Genomic DNA, 16,466 nt, shown 5'->3' with positions numbered 1-16,466 from the left:
TGATAGATCTATCGGGCCTGACAACTCCAACCGGACTGGACGACCAGTATTCAACGGTTGCACAGTACTTCGTTTCGGTAACTACACTTGGTACGGTGTAGTAAGATTTCATAATAAAACGAATATGCGACGTTGATTAAATGTTAAGTATGGTTATCAAGTGCTCAACAACTTAGAATATTTTTATTAAAACGTTTATATATGAAATCTTGTGGTCTATATTTATAACGCTGCCGGCATTAAACCTATATCTCACCAACTTTATGTTGACGTTTTAAGCATGTTTATTCTCAGGTGATAACTAAAAGCTTCCGCTGCAACATGTTGAATTTAAGCAAGATCTTGAGTATGCATATTTGTGTCAAAAATAAAACTGCATATCGGAGGATTTGTAATGTAAAATATGTTGGAAGTCGTATTGTTATTATCACATGTAAAGTTTGTAAGTCTAAGATTATCGCTAAACGATAATCATTATTAAGTTGTTTAAACCTTGTATTTGTAATAAAAGCTATGGTTTGTATTGTAAAAACGAATGCAGTTTTTGAAAAATGTCGCATATAGAGGTCAATACCTCGCGATGAAATCATATGTTATCGTAATCGTCCTTATGGTTAAGGTCGGGTTATGACAGTTAAAAAAAAACTCGGTGCAATTTGGTAAGTGGGGGATGTCGGCCAACAATGAAAAATATGTCACACCAAAACAACTTTGATCTATATCTTTAATTGTAGACTGCATATATTAATATCTAGTGGTTGTGTGTGTTATAGTTTCAACCAAAAGAAAACAAAAGAAGAAAATAAATGGGAACCGAAGGTAGTGAGTAGCAAAGAAAAAAAAAATGATGTTCAAAGATTGGTTGTTGGTGTGGCTGTTTAAACGAAAACAAATGCAGCAGAAATTGTGTAGTATTAAATGGGTTTTGAGTTGTGGTTCAAACAAGATGTAAGAAACTTGTATCCATGGTTTGGTGATGGTGATCGAAGACGGTTTCAAGGTGGATGTTAATTAGCAAAATGAGAAGAGACACAATTGATGGTTGTGAACAGAAAAGCAATCACAGCCGCGAATTTGTTTGAAGCTAATGGGTTGTAGTGGTGGTGGTTCAAGGGTTTTGTGGTAATGGCTACTCGTTGGATCAGAAACAAAGAAACACAGAGAAGGTGATATGGTGGTTATTCGGCCAGTAACCTAAGGTGATGGAGAAATTGAAGGAATTTTTATCCGCATCATAGAAGGATCGTGTATTATATAATGCTAGTGTTATCGACACGAAGAATCAAGCCTAAGAAGAAAGAAACAAAAATATATAAAGCAGAAAGTGAAGTGTAACAGATTCGTACGATTATTTGATATTTATTTCTTACAGATTTTGTTACATAGCTTGGAAGCAGTCGACCAGAAGAATCAATCCGGAGAGATAATAACAAAATAATAAAAGAAAACAGATTGAGAATGTTTTCAGAAATATTCGAGCCAGGAGGAGAAAACAAAGAAAAATATAAAGTAGATTATGGCCTGTAACAAATTCGTACATTTTTCTGTTACTGATTTCTATCCTAATTTGTTTTATAATGAAATTAAAGTTGTTTTGTAGTGTTTAATTAAAGTCGTCCAAGAATCTTGAACAGGGGAAGGACGGACAGTCGACAGATTACAGAATCGTGAGCAGGATTGAATGGAAGAAAAATATGAATTCTGATAGTGATATGAAACAGAATTCGATTCCTTTATCTGATTAATATCTAACAAATTTTGTATTTGTCTGTTTGATTTTTCTCAATGAATTGCAGAAGGAATAAAGATTGACCATGACGTGAAACAAACTAAACTGGTGATCCTCTATAACTCTATGTATACGTATATATTATTTACAGAGTGATATAGAAGCAATTGACTATATACTCACTACAGCTCACCAAATTGCTTGTCAACATGTTATATCAATCAGAGAAATATTCGATTCAGGAAGCAGAAGAAAAATATAAAAATTGATTTTGATTTATACTAAGTTTGTTTGTTAGTGTGCTAAATTGGAATCAATCTGTACTGATTGCAGACAGAAAACAAAGATTGTATACAGTTTGAAACAGATCTTGATTCTGTAACTGAAGTTGATCTTGTAATCCTTATTTAATTAATCTAAATTAATAATTATATTATTAATACAATAATACTGATTCATATAATGTATCTGTATATATTAGTATATGTATTTATATATATATATATATATATATATATATATATATATATATATATATATATATATATATATATATATATATATATATATATATATATATCTGTATTTATTTTTCATTACTATATATAATTAGTATTAATAACCAATTAGGTATATTAATAATAAAAATACTAATAATAATATTAATTATATAATTAATAATAATATTAACAATAATGATAATAATCATGATTAATAACAATATTAAAAATGTTATGATATTAATGATAATTTGTATTATTTTTATAATAGTATTTACAATATTAATAATGATTTTAATGATAATGGTAATTATAAAATTACAATGTTAATAATTTTAATAATAACTCAAATCATAATTTTACTACTAATTATAATAATAATGATATTAATAATGATAACAATAATATTAGTAATAATAATATGACAAATTAAATGTATCGAATTTTTATATCTATATATTATGTTAAAATGATAATATTCATAATAATGATATTAACATTAACATTAATATTTATATTTATTTATAATAATAATTTCATACAAACGATTAATAACATTTAATATATATATATATATATATATATATATATATATATATATATATATATATATATATATATATATATATATATATATATATCTATTTAAAAATAGTTGTTCGTGAATCGTCGGGAACAGTCGAAGGTCTAATGAATGTATAAAAAACAGTTCAAAACTTTTGAGACTCAGGATAACAGACTTAGCTTATCGTGTCAAAATATTATATTGTATCGAAAGTTTGGTTTAAAATTAGTCGAAAATTTCCGGGTCATTACAATAAACTCTTGAGTCGGATACACCATTGAAGAAGCTCTGCTCGAGCTAGTTGAAGCTACATCAGGAGGAGACAGCTGCAAATACTTTTGTTTTGGCAAAAGATTTTGTTTTGAATGCCCTTCTCTAATTACATCTCTAAGCTCTGCATAACAATCTCTTGATGACCAATTTGATAAATGTAAAGCTTTGGACAACCACCATTTTGAACTCTTGTGTTGCTGTCAAACGCCCACCTTTATATGATTACCTGTTATCGTAAAAAGCGACCTTAATTTGATGTTCGACCTGCCTATTTTTGCCTTCTCATGCTATAATTATCAGGAATGCAAAATGCAAAAATGTAGAGACTTTACATCTCTTGTGCTTAATGTTGGTTTTTGACATCCATCAATTTGAATGTATTTTTAATCTTTATATATTTTTATTACTTGTATCAGATTTGAAGGACAAATATCAGGAAAAAACATCGAGATTAGTGTTATTGAGGCTGACTGAACATTCAGGCAAGTTCATATATAACTGCTACACAACTTAATTCAACAATATGAACACCCTGGTAAGCAGCTTTTAATGACTCTCTCTTTGTTGAGGCAGAGTGCTAACTGCAGCTCAAATTGAAGATTATCTTCGATCAAGAGGTGGAGTACTTAGTTGTTTTTATAAGTGCTTTAGAAGATTTTGAGGTATGGAAATCTAATGAACAACGTTGCTGACTATCGTTTATGAACTAGTTTGTTGAACATTATATATGCTGGAACATTTCTCACCTCATGGTGTCTGCTTATGAATTTGAAAGACGTTTGTTGTCCTCTACAATTTCTATCATTGTTTTGCACTGTTTTCTCGAGTTTTTTGTAGTGGAAAGGAATGGGAAGGGGAAAATAATGATGGAAATGAAAGTAATATAAAATAAGATTAGAGGAGTAAATTGTACTACAACGGGTTGGACCAGTAGCCTGAACACTTAACCCGGCCAGAAAATTTAAACGCATTGATACGTGGTTTTGACTTGGTATTAGTTAAAATTTTGATATAACTATTTACTGGAACACCATGTAATCGTTTTCTGCTTGTCTGTTCTCCTGAGCTATCATGACTTGATATTGTAGTTTGTGTTTCACGAAAATTGTGGATATGGCTCCGCTCGTTCATGAGACATGGATAGAAGTCGTCTCATGCATAATTGTAAATTTGTAATATTGTCCATATAATACAAGTGTTGCTTATAAAAAAAATGAGGTATGATAAAATATGTGATTCAATCACGATATTAACATCTATTCTTTACATTTATAAAATGAGTTTTTATGTACTAAATACAAAGATAAAATATAAATAAAAAATATAGAAAAAAGTTTATTAAATTAATTTAAACGGGTCGACTATATAGATTCGGGTCGTTTTCCAGGTATATGGATACGGATCATTTTTCAGGTATACGGTCAGGGTATGTGAGTTTGTATCTAAACTCGTTCTCATACCCGGACCCAGAAAAAAAAAATTAAAACCACTTTCATACCCGGCTCAAAAATGTCTTTTCAGGTTTCTCCATCGAGTACATATATTTTTGCCATCTCTAGCATTATTAGAGGTTTACATAATCCGGTATACAACAACAACAGAACCCAATACCACCTAGGTGGTGAATGGGGGAGGTGAGATGTAGACAATCTTTCCCCTATTCGAGAATAAAGACAGGTCATTTCTCTACCCAGAATAACTCAAAAGTAGAGAAAGTCATCCCTCTCTCTATTTGACGGATAGAGAGATTGCTTCCGAGTGGACCTCCGACCAAAAAGTAATTTTTTTTAAGATTAAAATAGAATTAAAAAAATAAAATAAATAAAAAATAAAATAAAATAAAATAGAGATGTCATGAAAATGGTAAAATCAAATTTTCATGGGTTTTGAATCCTGCCTGAAATTTACCTTAAGCTCTAGGGGTCAGTCAAGTCGCCAATAAGTCGACGCTTGCTGTCGACACAATAGCTAGAGCCGTACTCCGGCCAATGATAAAAAAAAAAAAAAAAAAAAAAAAAAAAAAAATGGACAGCTGCATTAAATGTAAACGATAAGCATATATAAACATGTATTCACACATACATACATATGCATACATAAATGTATAAACACATACATCACAAAAGGATACATACATACCTACATCCAATACCTACATACTACATACATACATACATACATACATACCTACATACGTGCGTACCTACAAACATAAACCTCCATACTTACATACACAAAAACATGCACAAACATACAGACACAAATATACACATACACAAACATGCATACATACCTACATCAGCATACATACATAATAAACAAACTTGCATACATACCTACATAGACACACATACATACGACCCATCCATACATACACACCTCCAGAAACATACATACATGATAGTGTATACAAACACACCTACATACATACATTACATACAGAACATAACAAATAACACATACCCCTGCATACATACATACACAAGCATACACAAACATACTCATACGTACTAATACATACCCCTACAAACTGATGCCTAGGCATAACTACCACCTTATATACACTCTTGCACATAAAATCATATAGAATACGAAGAAATTTCACCTATATATATATATATATATATATATATATATATATATATATATATATATATATATATATAAACATATATTATAGAAGTAAATAGAAAATGACTATATATAATAATAATAATAATAATATAATAATAACAATAATAATAATAATACAATTACAAATTACTACAACTAATAATAATAATAATAATCATAAACCTAATAAAAATCCTACATAATCCGGTATGTTGCACTAATAATGAATTTCATAAAAAAAAAAAGGATTTGTCATTGACTTCTAGTATGGTTGGTTTAGAGCTTTTAGGAGCTTTTATGAAGGAAAAAAAAACCCATTTGATTAAAGGAGCTTGAAACTTTTTGACGGAAGGAAAAAACTAAAAGCTACTAGAAGTAGCGTTTAGTTTTGTCATTTTACTCTTTATTTAAAAAATCCAGCTACTCTACCAAACACCTAAATATATCTAAAAAGCTAGTTTTCCGGGACATACCCATAATACTCGTTACAATAACTAACAATTTGTAACTTTTGGTTATCTGCTTTTGTTGTCAACTGTTTCTACCTCAAATATCATATTATAACCCCTCTTTTACCTGGATTTACATATCTGACCGACCATCAACATATGATCAAGGGAATAAAAAAATAAATGCTTTTCTTGTTCAGATCTTTTTCATATTTTCAGTTAGATGTACACGAGTTAGTTGAGTTATTCTATAACTATCTCCTACTTTTTTCATAGTCACACCAAAATATATCGTTAGTAATGTCCTATCCTAATATTTATTGTAAGCATAACCCAACCAATATGATATATCATAACATGTCAAATAGGACAATTGGTTATAGGTTATTTGACTATTTATATAGTGACAAATTGACTTGCATGACAAAACTTGGGTTTGGTATCATCAGTAACATTACTCAGGACCAATAAAAGTACAAAGGTACTCCTACTTCAAACTCACATAACAAACAAAATCAAAAAAACCAATATCTAGCATAAAAACTTCAATAAAGATAAAATTACTATGTCAACCACAATATATTGATTAACGAAGTAATAATATGATAACACAATAGTTTGCTAATCAAAGTGCTTCCTTTTAGATATGCACCAGGAAGCGATAAATGTTTAAGATTTAATATCCAAATATCCCATAGTCAATCTACACAACAATAATGAATTTTGGAAGTGATTTTTCTCAGCTTTGTGCTAACATAAGTTTCCTATCTACCAAAAACCAAGCTCTTAAACTCTGAATATTAAAGTCATGCCTCCAAAACCTATCAGCCACAGATAAAAGAAATTGGTTTAATAAGTCCACACGCATGCAACATAAAAAATGATGGATTGAATCAATAACCTTTATGGGTGTACAGTTAGACATAAAAATGCTAACTTTAATCATAAAATAATAATCTAATATCCTGTAAGTCTTACTATTGCTAACTTGAAAATATATATATATATATATATATATATATATATATATATATATATATATATATATATATATATATATATATATAGGGGCAGGATCAATGGGGAAGTAACCAATCGGGGGGAAGCGGGGGGAAGCAAAAAAAAATAAAAAATTTCGTTTTTTTTGAAATTTTTTTTTTCCGGCATCAAGATCACACGAAAATATGAACATTTAGAAGAGACACTTCGTGATGAATGTTACTATTTAGGCGGGAAAACGATCGACAAAAATAACATTCAAGATAATATTGTTCATGAAGAATATGAACGTTTTTTTTTCATGTTTTGTGAAGTAAAATTTAGCCCGATTTAGAGTGTAGGGTTTGGTGTTTTGGGTTTATTCCATAAACCCAAAACACCAAACCCTAAACCCTAAACCCTAAACTCTAAACCGTTCGTGTTAAAAACTCAATCTAAATCCTAAATCTAAACCCTAAACCCTAAATTTCTAAACCCTAATATCTAAACCCTAAAAACCCTAATATCTAAACCCCAATAGCTAAAACCTCAAAATACGCTCGAAAAACACGATAATTGTTATATATTACTTCTTCGAGCGTTTTCCCGCCAATATAAAAACATTTATCACAAAGTGTCTCTACTAAATGTTCATATTTTCATCTCATCTATAATGTTCGTGAACAAAGTTTTTTCAAAAAACGAAAAAAAAAAAAAAAAGTTTTTGCTTCCCCCCGAATGGTTACTTCCCTCTTGATCCTACCACTATATATATATATATATATATATATATATATATATATATATAATACTTGAAGAAACAAATATTTTAATCCACTTCATACAAAATATAATGATTGTTACTATATTAAAATACCTGAATCAATTGATGGGAAATCATGCCTACAACCCAGGCAAGTATTGTGAAGCGTCAGCCATTGTAGAATGCACAAATCGTGAAAAATGTGTGAACATGAAAGTTATCCGGTCGTCGGGGGACCCACAAATTAAATACTTTATTCGAACTTACTAATAGCTATTGTTATGTTGCGTTTTTTCAGCAATAATAGAGATGTAGGAGGGGTACCTAGGTCAACTGGTACCATGCTCAAATAGTAATTGACATCGTACCCACAAGGCTTGATCATGATAACCTTCCGGTTAGTTTGAATACCAAACAGAGCTGCTACGTTGTCAAATTTCCTCATAAAAGGTGGAAGCATCCTACCACCACCAAGATCACAACGCGTTACACCTGCCACAAACTGCCAAATAGCATGCGAAGCAAAACAACATCATAGAAATTGAAGTCGAAGCCGTCTTGCAACTCCACAAAAGTTATTCTTTTGATATACTAAACACCAATTTAATTCGCTGTGAGTTAGTGATAAATATAGGAAACATTAAAAATAAATTCTTTTTAGAAAAATAAAAATAAATAAACAACTAAATCACTAATACCTGTTACATTTCGGCTAACCTTTACGTTTACAACTTTTGATTAAATATGATGCACGTTTCAGACGGAGCAACAATGCGACTTCGGAAGGTTTGGTATTCAAATTTCTTTGAAAACAGCCTGTTGAAACTTGAAAGTGGGTCTCGGATTTAGGTATCAATGCATGAAATTTAGCACCGTTACAGTTATTGGGAATGGGGCAGGTAAGGCCGTCGAACAATAATGGTATAATGTAAACGACACCTTAAACATAACATCTGTAACTCGTTAGTTGCTGCCATTAGTTTGTTATTTAAGACGAAGATGAAGATGTAGGAACTCATTAGCTGTGATCGGTTGTCATAACGAGTTCGAACATCTTCATCTCCGTCTCAAAAAACAAAGTAATGGCTGCAGCTAACGAGCTATAAATGTTATGTTTTAGGTATCGTTACATTATACCATTACCGATTGAGGACCTTACCTGCCCCAATCCTAACAAATGTGAAGGTGCTAAATTTCTTGCATTGACGCCTAAACCCGAGCCCCCCTTCCAAGTTTTAACATTTAACGTGGTATTTTCAAAGATATTTGAATACCAAACCTTCTAAAGTCGCATAGTTGCTCGACGAGCATCATATCTAAACAACCGTTGTAAACGTAAAGGTTAACCAAAATATAACATGGATTAGTGATTTAGTTGTTTTTTTATTTTTATTTTTTTAAAAAGAATTTATTTTTAAAATTTTCTTATATTTGTCACTAACTCATAGCTATTACATTACATTACATTACATTACATTGGTATTTATAGTGTTCATCAAAAGAACAACTTTTGTAGATTAGCAAGACAATTTCGGTTTCAATTTCTATGATGTAGATTTGCTTCGTGTGTTATCCGGGTAGGTTGTGACGGGTGTATCGCGTTGTGATCTTGGTGGTGGTAGGATGCTTCCATCTTTTATGGGGAAAGTTGACAACCCAACACCTCGGTATGGTATTAAAACCACCCGGAAGGTTATCATGATCAAACCTTGTAGGTACGATGTCAATTGTTATTCGAGCATGGTACCAATTAACCTAGGTACCCCCCCCCCCCCCCCCCCACCACCTACATCCGTATCATTGCTGAAAAAACGCAACAAAATAATAGTTACTAGTAAGTTCGAATGAGGGTTTGTTTTGTGAGTCCCCCGACGACCGGATCACAAAACTTTCATGTTCATACATTTTTCACGATAGGTGCTTCACAATACTTGCCGGAGTTGTAGGCATGATTTCATTTCCCATCAATAATCAATTGAATCAGATTATTATGATATTCAGCTCGAATTCGTGAAGAAACGTGGAGGGGGTGGTTCTGGTGGTAGTGCAGGTGGATTAACTAGTGCCAGCATCAGTGGTGCATCACTAATAATCTAGTTAGGTATTTTAATATAATAAGAATTTGTTTACATTTTAATATAACAGCAATATGTTTTGTATGAAGTTGATTAAACTATTTCTTTCTTCAAGTATATATATATATATATATATATATATATATATATATATATATATATATATATATAGTGGTAGGATCAAGAGGGAAGTAACCAATCGGGGGGAAGCAAAAACTTTTTTTTTTTTCGTTTTTTGAAAAAACTTTGTTCACGAACATTATAGATGGGATGAAAATATGAACATTTAGTAGAGACAATTTGTGATAAATGTTTTTATTTTGGCGGGAAAACGCTCGAAAAAGTAATATATAACAATTATCGTGTTTTTCGAGCGTATGTTGAGGTTTAAGCTATTGGGGTTTAGATATTAGAGTTTAGAAATTTAGGGTTTAGGGTTTAGATTTAGGGTTTAGATTTAGGATTTAGATTGAGTTTTTAACACGAACGGTTTAGAGTTTAGGGTTTGGTGTTTTGAGTTTATGGAATAAACCCAAAACACCAAACCCTAAACCCTAAACTCTAAATCGGGCTAAATTTTACTTCACAAAACATGAAGAAAAAAACGTTCATATTCTTCACGAACAATATTATCTTGAATGTTATTTTTGTCGATCGTTTTCCACCTAAATAATAACATTCATCACGAAGTGTCTCTTCTAAATGTTCATATTTTCGTGTGATCTTGATGCCGGAAAAAAAAAAATTCCAAAAAAACGAAAAAAAAAAAATTTGCTTCCCCCCGATTGGTTACTTCCCCGTTGATCCTGCCCATATATATATATATATATATATATATATATATATATATATATATATATATATATATATATATATATATATATATATAGGCAGGATCAACGGGGAAGTAACCAATCGGGGGGAAGCAAAATATTTTTTTTTTTTCGTTTTTTTTGAAATTTTTTTTTTCCGTCATCAAGATCACACGAAAATATGAACATTTAGAAGAGACACTTCGTGATGAATGTTATTATTTAGGCGGGAAAACGATCGACAAAAATAACATTCAAGATAATATTGTTCGTGAAGAATATGAACGTTTTTTTTTCCATGTTTTGTGAAGTAAAATTTAGCCCGATTTAGAGTTTAGGGTGTAGGGTTTGGTGTTTTGGGTTTATTCCATAAACCCAAAACACCAAACCCTAAACCCTAAACCGTTCGTGTTAAAAACTCAATCTAAATCCTAAATCTAAACCCTAAATCTAAACCCTAAACCCTAAATTTCTAAACCCTAATATCTAAACCCTATAAACCCTAATATCTAAACCCCAATAGCTAAAACCTCAAAATACGCTCGAAAAACACGATAATTGTTATATATTACTTCTTCGAGCGTTTTCCCGCCAAAATAAAAACATTTATTACAAAGTGTGTCTACTAAATGTTCATATTTTCATCTCATCTATAATGTTCGTGAACAAAGTTTTTTCAAAAAACGAAAAAAAAAAAAAAGTTTTTGCTTCCCCCCGAATGGTTACTTCCCTCTTGATCCTACCACTATATATATATATATATATATATATATATATATATATATATATATATATATTCAAGTTAGCAATAATAAGACGGATTCTTATATGATTATTATGTTATGATGATTAAAGTTGGAATTTTTATGTCTGATTGTACACCCATACAAGTTTTGATTTAATATATCCTTTTTTTATGTTACATGTGTTGATTTAACCAATTTTATTTATACAAGTTTTGGAGGCATGACTTAATATTCAGTGTTAAGAGTTTGGTTTTTAGTAGATATAAAACTTATGGTTAGCACTAAGGTAAGAAAAATCACTTCTAAAATTAATTACTGCTGTGTAGAATGACTGTGGGATATATGAACATCTATTAAATCCTAAACATTTATCGTTTCGTGATACATATCTAAAAGGAAGCACTTTGATTAGCAAACTATTGTGTTATCATATTATTACTTCTTTAATCAATATATCGTGACCCGCATAGTAATTTTATCTTTATTGAAATTTTTATGCTAGACATTTGTTGCTTTGATTTTGTTTGTTATGTGAGTTTGAAAGCAGGAGTATTTGTACAGATCCCGAGTAATGCTACTATTGATATCAAATCAAACCCAAGTTTTGTCATGCAAGTCAATTTACTCGAGTACATCTGAATAAATATATGAAAAAGCTCAGAACAAAAAAAACATTATTATTGTATTCCCTCGATCATACGTTGATGGTATCGGTATGATATGCAAAAACAGGCAAAATAGGGGTTATAATATGAAGGGTATATTTGACAAAACTAGCTGGTAGCTTTTAGTTAGTAGCTGGTAAATTTTTAAATGTATTTAGGTGCATGGCAGAGTAGCTGAATATGCTAAATAAAAAGTAAAATGACAACAAGCTAGTAGCTTTTAACTTTTTTTCGTATGTTTAAATATTTTAAGCTCCTTTAACCAAACAAAGCTTTTTATTAAATATGAGCTTTTTCATAAAAGCTAAAAGCACCGCGATAAACATAGCCTTAAAAAAGTAGAGGTTCGGGTAATGAATACCTACCTGATCATTTAAAATATAAGCATCAGGATATCTACCACTTCCAGGAGTCCAAACACCAGTCTTCTCTAGATTGAAATATTCAAGCAATTCGTTAAGGAAAAATAAAAACCCACGCGTCATTAATTTTAAATAGTTCATTATTATAACAAGCTATACATTTACATTGCAATGCACAGGTGGTGGCATCTTATAAAGACAACAAGACAAATTCACGATTATTTTTGGAATAACACCCAGCCCTCCCTTACTGCTTGTTCCTGTCATGGGAAAAGGTAACAAAAAGATATTCAGGCAAAATGCACAACTAAAATAGCAATTCATTCATAGGTGCAACTTTGACTTATTCTTACTCCGTATTGTTTTGCTTATTATGTTTTATCTGTATCTTGTCAATCAATCAAATAGGTAAAATATTAGCAAAAGTAAAGTGTATTTTAATGCATAGAACAGGATCACCTAAATGGGTCAATCTTAGTTGCTAGATAATCATAACGATATAGTTTTTATAACATGGATAGCGTGCATGCAACTATTTTTTTACCGAAGGACATCAAATGGCGAGTTGGCAAATAATATAAACACATCCAATCCAATCGACCTTAAAAGCAATTCATGAGTCATCCTACTAGTACCTACTATATCTCATCTCAATTCTCAATGATTTAAATAAGATAAACAATACTTCAACCAACCAATAATAAAAGAGTAAAACGAAATTGCCAACCTGTACACCAAATAGCGCCAATGTAATCCCCATTTCTCAAATCAAAGTGACGCTCAAAAAAAGTAGCTTCGTCCATACAAGATAACCTGAAAATAGATGTACGATTCAGTTAAGATGGTTGAATCTGGAATAGGAGTAGCATGAAATAGAGATGTGATTATTATTTTTTATTTTAAGTTTAAAAAAAAAAATTGGTTTCCAATAACAAAAAAATATTATCTATCTAGTCTAGTGTAGATAGATGGAAAGATAAAAAACAATCACACCACTTACCCTTTCCGTATAAAACTCATTTAGACGACAGATCTGTTCCTTAATTAACTGGTCAATCAACTCCTCATAACGAGTTCTTGTAATTCACAAAATTAAGTTACCAACATGATGAAGATGAGAACAAAGATGATGGAATTGAGCCTTGCTTTCACTTCCTAGATGATGAATAGAACCCTAATGAGGATCCATAGTATTGGGACCTAATTACACCAAATCAAGCCTTCTCCTTGCTCTCTCTCTAAAAGTGTATGGATAGTTCATGAGGAGGAAGATGATAAGATCTAGGTTTTAGTCCCTCCATCCTCAAAGATTTTCACCCACCCAAATGCAACTTCCAAAAACTTTACCCGATAGTCCCTGGACTCTTATGGGTTATATTTGGGGTCCAAAACACCCATTTTTTTTAGTCTCGTATAGTAGTAACTTACGTTTTTAACACTGGTAGTCCTTTTCAAAGAAAAATTACACGGAAAGTCTTGCGACATACTCCGTAACACTTTAAAATCCCACGACTGCTAGTCATAATATTACTACGGGATTTTAACATAGACCACTCATTAACAAGCACATTAGGTTAGTCACATAATCGGGTCGAATTATGTGGCAAGCGTGCTAAAAAAATTTCGGTTGAAAATTGTACCAACTTTTGCACGATAAATAGGTAAAGACGCTATGAGCAAGACTTCCAGAACGCTTGCTTCCATTCGAAGTAGTTTTGACGCTGAAAAAGTCATTTTTTTATGTAACACTTTATTTATATACATTGAAAATATTTTTGGGGTTAATATAACCCCACTAGCCACAAATCCTTACACGTTTAGTGACATCTTGGTTTAATGGTTCAATTATTTTTTGTCACTTTTTGATATCTCCCAATTCATAACTCTATAATTGTTTCCATTTTAAAATTACATATTGAATGCAAATATATTTTACCAGGGCCGGTCCTGAGGAATTAAGTGCCTAGAACGAGATTAAAAAAAGGCCCTTAGGCCCGGTCATGTTAATATAAGCTATTTAAAAAAAACGACAACTAACGTTCTAACAATAACATAAAAAATATAACATTAGATGGTGATATCTATCATACATGTGATACATTGTAGAACTTGACGATTGAACGACATCATTTCGTACATATCATAAATATAGATAGGCTAACAAAATAGATACACTATTTTTGTATAACTATTTTTGTATATAAATAGGCTAACAAATATATATTTATACAACAATATGTATACTTTTAACATAAATAAATATCATTGAGTTGAAGAAATTGGGATTGGTTAACTTGAATTTAATTGCTTTAGTTTGCCTCAAATTAAAGCCACGAAAATAAATATGAATGTAGATAGATAAGTGAAGAGGAAAAGTGATAATATATATGAGTTTCAATCCCACATCGGTGACCGTATAATGTTTTCAGTGGTATTTAATCATTAGTCTCATGGAAGTTACATAATACTATAATATTGTGCTGGAGTGTTTAAGATCTTGGCTTATTACAAAGCTTGGGCTTAGGGCTTATTACGTTGTTGGACAATAAGTCAGGCTATTGCGAGGCCATTTGTAGCACAAATTATTTTGGTATTGTTTTGGTATTGCTGGGCCATGTGTAGCACAAATTATTTTGGGTCCTTGCAAATGTACAACTTGTTGGGCGTTTGGGTCTTGCAAATGTACAACTTGTTGGGCGTTTGGGCCCTGTGCAAATGTACAACTTGTTTTTGGGTCCTTTGCAAATGTACAACTTGTTGGGCCCTTTGCGCCATGTGCAAATGTACAACTTGTACCTTGTACTCTCAGGAAGACTTTGGTTATAAATTGAACCCACTTTCGCACAATAAATAGATAACGACGCTATAAGCAAGACTTCCTGAACGCAATTGAACCCACTTTCGCACAAAAAATAGATAACGACGTTATAAGCAAGACTTCCTGAACGCTTACTACCATTCAAAATAGTTTTGACGCCGAAAAATTCGTTTTGCTATTTCTAAAGGTGAATTTTAAACTTTTAGATTTTACGATAATTATTACCTTTGCATTTGAACTCTTATGCATATTTAAATACCATTTGGTTGCTTGTTTTTTTATGTAACACTTTATTTAGGTAAATTGAGAATATTTTTGGAGTTAATATATCCCCACTAGCCACAAATCCCTACACGTTTAGTGACATCTTAGTTAATGGTTCGATTATTTTGTGACACTTTTTGATATCTCTCAATTCATAACTCTATAATTATTTCTATTTCAATATTTCATATTGAATACAAATATATTTGACTATAGTTTCGTTTCGATAATAATTCATAGCCGCAAAATACATTTTTGAGCACATTAAGTTTGCCATATAATCGGGTAAAATTATGTGACAAGCGTGCTAAAAAAATATCGGTTGAAAATTGGACTCACTTTCGCACGATGAATAGATAACGATGCTTTGAGCAAGACTTCTTGAAGGCTTATATATATATATATATATATATATATATATATATATATATATATATATATATATATACACGCAGAAAAAGTTATTTTGCTATTTTTAAAGGTGAATTTTGAACTTTCAGATTTAACGATAATTATTACCTTTGCATTTGAACTCTTATGCATATTTAAATATCATTTGGATACTTGTTTTTTATGTAACACTTTATTCAGGTACATTGAGAATATTTTTAGGGTTAATATATACCTACTTGCCACAAATCCTTACACGTTAGTGACATCTTGGTTTAATGGTTCGATTATTTTGTGATACTTTTTGATATCTCTCAATTCATAACTCTATAATTATTTATATTTTAAGATTTCATATTGAATGCAAATATATTTGACTATAGTTTTGTTTCGATAATAATTCATCGCCGCAAAATACATTTTTGAGCACATTAGATTTGCCACATAATCGAGCTGAATTAAGT

General features: G+C 30.9%; 1 protein-coding gene across 8 annotated transcripts; it reads right to left on the bottom strand.

The window, feature by feature from the left end:
• Positions 1-6,680: 6,680 nt before the first annotated feature.
• On the bottom strand, positions 6,681-13,844 carry LOC139904241 (lysine--tRNA ligase, cytoplasmic-like). 8 transcript variants are annotated; one of them, XM_071886188.1, is made up of 5 exons: positions 13,531-13,843; positions 13,258-13,343; positions 12,690-12,790; positions 12,534-12,598; positions 6,682-6,950 (listed from the first exon to the last, which is right to left on the bottom strand). In XM_071886188.1, exons 1-4 carry the CDS (start codon positions 13,548-13,550, stop codon positions 12,542-12,544), a joined length of 264 nt encoding a protein of 87 aa, XP_071742289.1. In that variant the 5' UTR covers positions 13,551-13,843; the 3' UTR covers positions 6,682-6,950; positions 12,534-12,541. The 8 variants fall into 8 exon arrangements, 7 of the variants coding, with proteins under 7 accessions (XP_071742289.1, XP_071742287.1, XP_071742290.1 ...); XM_071886186.1 differs by having other exon boundaries at positions 12,534-12,593; XM_071886189.1 differs by having other exon boundaries at positions 12,696-12,790.
• Between the last annotated feature and the right edge of the window lie 2,622 nt (positions 13,845-16,466).

Source organism: Rutidosis leptorrhynchoides, chromosome 4, assembly GCF_046630445.1.
Source record: "Rutidosis leptorrhynchoides isolate AG116_Rl617_1_P2 chromosome 4, CSIRO_AGI_Rlap_v1, whole genome shotgun sequence".
NCBI lineage: Eukaryota > Viridiplantae > Streptophyta > Magnoliopsida > Asterales > Asteraceae > Rutidosis > Rutidosis leptorrhynchoides.
The sequence above is the reverse complement of the archived record's forward strand: the minus strand, read 5'-3'. Positions and strand labels throughout refer to the sequence as shown.